General features: G+C 44.6%; 1 protein-coding gene across 1 annotated transcript in view; it reads left to right on the top strand.

Moving 5' to 3' along the window:
* Positions 1-710: 710 nt before the first annotated feature.
* Positions 711-7,083, top strand: part of gramd2b (GRAM domain containing 2B) — a gene marked incomplete at both ends in the record, with an annotated part of 34,971 nt that continues 28,598 nt past the window's right edge. Inside the window, 3 exons of the mRNA XM_083645459.1 lie at positions 711-802; positions 5,022-5,114; positions 5,625-5,712. Coding sequence (XP_083501585.1) covers positions 711-802; positions 5,022-5,114; positions 5,625-5,712 — 273 coding nt within the window. The remainder of the gene's footprint in view (positions 803-5,021; positions 5,115-5,624; positions 5,713-7,083) is intronic.

Raw genomic sequence — 7,083 nt, 5'->3', positions numbered from 1 at the left:
GTTCAGCACCATGGAGAGCTCCATTTGTTAACTCCTGATGGAAGTCACCAGAGTGGAGGAGCACAGCTGAGCAGAGTTGTAATCAGCCAGTAAAGTGGACTATGAAGACCCTCTGGGGAGAGAGAGGAGAGGCTGCATGCCAACTCTGCGAGTGAGGCCTAACTAAATGGCCGTCACACGGGGACGGGTATTCCACTAGTAAGACAGTATAAGAGTACAGTGGAGTGTGTGTGGAGTGTGTGTGTGTGTCGGTGTGTGTGTGTGTGTGTGTGTGTGTGTCTGTGTGTGTGTGTGTGTGTGTGTGTGTGTGTGTGTGTGTGTGTGCATGTGCGTGCGTGCGTGCGTATGTCTGTGTGTGTGTGTGTGTGTGTGTGTGTGCGTGCGTGCACGTGCGTGCATGCATATGTCTGTGTGTGTGTGTGTGTGTGTGCATGCATGCATGCGTGCGTGCGTGTGTGTGCGGACACATGACATTTGACACTGACACACACACACACACACCATCCTCTGCCATTTGATTGGCTGTGGTACAACAGACCAGAGGGCCAATTTGCTCCTCCCACAGGCAGGTGGAGGGACAGAGGGCTGCAGGGCAAGTTCCCCTCTGTTACCCTCTAAGTTCCCCTCTGTTCCCCTCTCTGTTCCCCTCTCTGTTCCCCTGGGTTCTCCCCTGTTCCTCTGTGTTGCTGTGGTGTGGAGCTGTGTCTGTGATGACGGAGCAGTCTGTGAACCAGCAAACAGCCCAGGAGGATCCCAGGAAGAGCAGCAAAGGAGCCCCCAAGACTGACGGAAGGGATTATCAGTGAGTCTGACAGTCTGGCTGTTGGCAGTCTGTGTGTGGCTCTGACTGGCTGTTGGCAGTCTGTGTGGGTCTGACTGGCTGTTGGCAGTCTGTGTGGCTCTGACTGGCTGTTGGCAGTCTGTTTGGGTCTGACTGGCTGTTGGCAGTCTGTGTGGGTCTGACTGGCTGTTGGCAGTCTGTGTGGCTCTGACTGGCTGTTGGCAGTCTGTTTGGGTCTGACTGGCTGTTGGTAGTCTGTGTGGGTCTGACTGGCTGTTGGCAGTCTGTGTGGGTCTGACTGGCTGTTGGCAGTCTGTGTGGGTCTGACTGGCTGTTGGCAGGCTGTGTGGCTCTGACTGGCTGGATCTGAGGGGAGAGGGCTGGAGTATTTAGAATTCTGAAACATACTTATGATGACTATTGTTAGTATTATTAGTAGTGGGGGGAAAGTACTCAAATCCTATTTAAAAAAAAGCAATAGCTTACCATAATGGACAAATACTCCATTCAAAGTAAAGGTTTGGTATTTGAAAGTAAACTTCAGTAAAAGTCAAGTATGAGCTGTAAAATGTACTGAAGTAAGCCTATAAAAAGTAAATGTTGTCATTCGGTCTTAAATTATTGAAGCATGAACCTGTCAGATGTATTATAATGTTGTGGGTCTAACGGTTCCATATACTGTTGGGCAGTTTAAACCGTTACACTGCAACATATTTATGAGCTTATCGTATGTTTTGATGTAAAACCGTTATTCTGCAAAGTAACCTAACCAGTAACTCCAGCCGTAAAAGTGAGTCACGTTCGTGAAGATTATCCTGCTGAACACAGATTACCACTCCTATAAACTTTTGTTAACCACAGACCTTATTTTATGCATTTAAGTGAAATCCACATTCTAAAACCCCATTCACTTTTCCCTTTAATCTCCAACATGTCCAGGACTTCTGCATTTCAACTACAAAAATACATCATCCCTGCAGTTTGACTGGATGCTCTGTAATGTAACTTAAAAAATGAGACCGGCTGCATCTCTCTGTGTCCAGAGGTTCCTATATGCTGTGCTGATCTATTCAGGAATTATTATTAGGATTTATTTGAGGTTTTGCAGAAAATCAGGCAGATGTGACATTTCTGCACGTTTCTGCCTCTCATAGGGCTTTCACACCGGCAGGGCTCCGTGCCGGTTCCGGTTCCAGAACATTAATCTGAACTGGCCGGCGCGTTCAGACCGAAAAAATAATTGGTTCAGAACCTGAAAAGTTGGTTCTCAGCTGAACCAAAAAATTGTTGGTTTTCCTTGGGAACCGTGACATCATCAGTAGGTGTGTCTTATTCTAGGCTGTGAAAATGAGCAGGAAGGAGAAGAAGGCAGTGACAACATGGAGAAAAATAATTTGCAGTGGTCTCCTGAGGAAACCAAATGTTTAGTGGCGATTTGGGCATCTACCGAATCTCAAGAAAAGCTAGAAAGCAGTACAAGAAAGAGCAAGTCATATGCCGAACTTGCAGAAGAGAGGGCCAAGGCTGGGTTCAGGAGGACTACCGAATAATGTCCTCCCACTTTGTTTCCGCTTAAACTGGTGTGAACACGGGCTGGTTCGCCAGAAAGCACCAAGGTTCTGAGACTCCAGAACGGAGCCAGAGCCAGAACCAGAACCGTGTCTGTCTGAAAGCGGTACCAGTGCTTCAGCCAGTAAATAAAGCAACCGAAGAACAAGATCCACACAGGCAAACATTAACTGATGGAGTCCACGAATGTCAACAAATGATCTGCAACCATAGCCTGCAACAACACTCCACTGAAAAGTCCACCTAAGCAGAAAATTATTGATCTAGTGAAGCCTGTCTGGCCAAACAGTGTGTCATGTAAATGTAACTGAAGTAATCAGCTATCAGTTACCCTCCACAGTGAGTCCCTTCCACAAACGTTAAGCCCGGAAAAAAGTCCCGAGCAGCAGAACATGCCCGCTCGTCATACAAGTGTCGCAGAGACGTTCCAAAGCCACCTACCTAAGCAGAACTTTTCATTGATTAGATCCGCTGGGGTTTGAACGCTCGATGCTGCTAAGAAGTAGCTCTTTTTATCCCAATTCTGTGCCAGTGACACAGCGCTCCACGGTGCCCCTCTGGTCTCTGGGTTCCTCCTCGTGTTCTTACAATAGGCCTACAAACTTCCGACCAGCCTCATTTGTGGAAGGAACTGTGGAGAGTAACTGATTAATGATTACTTCAGTTACGGTTACATGACATACATCCGGAAAGGGGCTAGCCAAACAGCAGCATTATGACCGACGTCGGTGGGGGGGAACTAGTTGGGGCTCCGTTTTCAGTTCATAAAGGGACCTTTTAGGTTAGCGTTAGTTTGTTGTGTTAGCTTATGTCAGCTGCTGTTTACAATGCAACTGCAGAAGACATAATACCTCTGTGATGTTACCAGAATAAATGGCTGGTTGGCAAAAAGTGATGCACAAAATGACTGTGACAAATATGACTTGTGATAATGTGGTTTTGGCTGGCTATTACATAATGTTAGCTTGATTGCTAATGCGGCTCATACAGCAAATTGATTTACCACAGCTCTGCTAATTCCTCCAATAACGTTACTGTCTTGTGTGGATAATGGAAGTCACACATATGCCTAACGTTATTACTGTTATGCTTTTGGAATATTGTTTGGTTGCATTAACAGATCAAGTCCCTGTTCTGGGGCCACTAACGCGTTTGGTCACACAGCAGTCACAGGGGAAGCAGGCCACTCCTGGCTCATGCTAACACTATGCTATCCACCTCCCCACAGCCAACGCAAGGCAAAACACGACCAAACATGCCAAACGTCCGCTAATTCCTCCAGAATCCTTCCCGACCGTCCTGGGGCTGATCTAGCCGATACATTTTTATCAGCTAACGTTACAAAGCAGATCCGTGAACTCACATGCAGTTCCGTCTGACCTCCAGCCTGGGGCGGGCATTTTCAGAAACTACAAAGTGTACGGGCCAATCAGGTACTTGCCTCGTAGTTGACATTGTAGCTGGCAAAACAGTAATGCTGCCTGCATGGCTCTCCGGCTCAAGCAGTAACATCAAAGTTTGTCGAGCGGAGCCATAAGTCATAAGTGCACAGCCATAAGTGCAGTTATTGCAAAAGTAGACTCAATAACAATTAAACAAGAACAGGAGTATGCAACACCGGAGTTTCTTGGCGGAAAATACGTTTTCGCCGTTCTCCTGGGTGGATTTGGATTTGACTGGATCGGATGCTGATTGGCTGAAGGACTGGATTTGATGTAGCTGACTGGCTGAAGGAGTTGTCTGTCAAGGCAAGCACTTCCACCCACTGAAATGACTGTGCACAGCTTGGAGTCCAGACAGCACCGCAGAACGAAACAGAATGTTAGTTGAATCTGAGTTAACTCTTGTGTTGGTGTCAGTTCTCCTGGTTGAATCTGAGTAGTGAGTCTCTCTGTGTTGATATCAGTTCTCCTGGTTGAATCTGAGTTAGAGCGAGTCTTCCTGTGTTGTTGTCAGTTCTCATGTTTGAATCCGAGTTAAAGTGACTGTGTTGATGTCAGTTCTCCTGGTTGAATCTGAGTTAAAGTGACTGTGTTGGTGTCAGTTCTCCTGGTTGAATCCGAGTTAAAGTGACTGTGTTGATGTCAGTTCTCCTGGTTGAATCTGAGTTAAAGTGACTGTGTTGATGTCAGTTCTCCTGGTTGAATCTGAGTTAAAGTGACTGTGTTGATGTCAGTTCTCCTGGTTGAATCTGAGTTAAAGTGACTGTGTTGATGTCAGTTCTCCTGGTTGAATCTGAGTTAAAGCGACTGTGTTGATGTCAGTTCTCCTGGATGAATCTGAGTTAAAGTGACTGTGTTGATGTCAGTTCTCCTGGATGAATCTGAGTTAAAGTGACTGTGTTGATGTCAGTTCTCCTGGTTGAATCTGAGTTAAAGTGACTGCAGTTCTCCTGGTTGAATCTGAGTTAAAGTGACTGTGTTGATGTCAGTTCTGCTGGTTGAATCTGAGTTAAAGTGACTGTGTTGGTGTCAGTTCTCCTGGTTGAATCTGAGTTAAAGTGACTGTGTTGGTGTCAGTTCTCCTGGTTGAATCTGAGTTAAAGTGAGTCTTCCTGTGTTGATATCAGTTCTGCTGGTTGAATCTGAGTTAAAGTGACTGTGTTGATATCAGTTCTGCTGGTTGAATCTGAGTTAAAGTGACTGTGTTGGTGTTGTGTGATGCTGTGCAGTTCGGATGCAGAGAACGTGGCTGAGGAGCGGCAGAAGAGTGGCGATCTGGACCGTCACGAGCTGCCAGGCCGGAGCAAGCCTGTGTTAGTCAGGTAAACCTACAATTCATTTTTAATGATTTCTTATTTTTGTTTGATAATGAAGACTTACAATACCTAACAGAACCATTGCAGCTTTACATACAATGGGGAACTTTATCCATGTGAATCCGAGAGGTGTGACGTCAACTTTGCAAGTCACATCTCAAGTCCAGCCCAGTATAAATGTTATATCTGAAAGAAAACTAATATCTAGGACTTTTTAATGCAATAGTGATTTTAATAGGCTAAAGACTTTGTAAGAGCATTTGTTTGATTTTGATAATCAGTTTCAACTTCAATAAATTCAATCATTCCATACAAATTCAGAACACATAATTTAAATTCAGTCGTCTGCAGGAACAAATCTCACGACTTTAGAAACCTTTTCATGTCATCAAAGTACAAGTCAGACAAGTCCCAAGTCACCAGAACCCAAGTCAAGTCTCAAGTCTTCTCTTCATGCAGCAAGTCAAGTCTCTACCTCTGGCTTGGGCTCCTGTCTCAGTCTAGCTGTCTGTGCAGGTCCAAGACCTTTGACGCCTCTCTGCTGTCTCAGATCCAGAAAGACTCAGACTGCAAGCTAGAGAGGAAGAAGTCTCACTACAGCCAGGTAAGCTGCTTCACTTCAGCTCATTTTCGTTCAGTATGGATTCTCAGTCAAACAAACCTTTACAAATCTGTAAGCCGGCCAGTGGTTCTCAACCTTGGGTTCATGACCCCGTTTATTTATTTTATTTTATTTTTTATTGTATTTTACACCACACACAATTTAAAACTACTGAAGAGGATAGGACCACATGTGAAAAATGTATGAGTTCTGAGTTGAAGTCTGATTTATCTGAAAATAGAGTCAGAATTCTCAGGGTGGGGGGGGGGGGGGTGGGGGGGTGGTTTAGTGTCTTAGAATTCTGAGTTAAAACATTCTGAAAAAAGTCAGAATTCTCAGATTAAAGTCAGGACTCTGAGGAGGAGAATTTAGCATTCTGATTTTAATGTCACAATTCTAAGGAAAAAGTCTGAATTCTCAGATTGAAGTCAATTCTGAGGGGGGAAGTCAGCATACTGTTACATGTCAAGTTCAGCTTTATTGTCATTAAAGCAATACACAAGGTACGGCAGAAACGAAATGACGATTGCATCTAGCCCACAAATAGTGCAATTTCAAGAGAAGTACAACCGACAATAAAGGTAGTAAATTAAAAATAAAGTGCTTTAGGGAAATTATTGCACATGCTAAAGAGCTTTTTAAAAACAGCATAAATAAATAAAAATAGCCTACTCTAATTTAAAAACTAAAATTAAAAACAAACATTAAAAAGTACCAACGATGGTAGAGTGATGTGACATCATAGATAATGTCACTGATGAGGTCACTGATGATATTTAACAATCTACTGAAATTTAAACATCTGGGGCCGGTTGCACCAACTGGTCTTACGACTGGTCTTAAGTTAGTCGGTCGTAACTTTACGACCTAACAGCTACGCCGGTTGCTCCGACAGGGCGTAAGCCTTTTTCTCACTAAGACCGGTCGTAAATATTACGCCTAGTCCAGAGCAGGCGTAAGGTGCAGTATAGACGGTTTTCACCTGTGTGTTGCGCAATAGTCACAACCCCTCAGCACGGCTGTATTCAGCCCTCAATTATAAACCGCAAACCGGAGTACGTTATAAACGTTATAAATATAGTCGCGACGTTAACAACTAACCAATGCTGGGGGTCCTTATGGAAAGTGGAAATCGAAATGGTTAAAAGTTCAATCAATTCGGTCATTCAGTGGCATTTTACTGCCATGTAAAGTAACGACAAGTAACAGTTAGCCGCTAACATTAGCCACACTATTACAGCCGATTACCCATCAGCGGAGCGTCATTTGACGTCAGCACACTTTTCTAAACAGGTCGCGTGTTGCATTCCAGTGGGCATTCCCGGGCTTTCACATGGACGCGCATGACCGGCATAGTTAAGACCAGATGTAAGC

The sequence above is a fragment of the Poromitra crassiceps genome (assembly GCF_964638095.1).
Source record: "Poromitra crassiceps genome assembly, chromosome: 10".
Lineage (NCBI taxonomy): Eukaryota > Metazoa > Chordata > Actinopteri > Beryciformes > Melamphaidae > Poromitra > Poromitra crassiceps.
The sequence above is the reverse complement of the archived record's forward strand: the minus strand, read 5'-3'. Positions and strand labels throughout refer to the sequence as shown.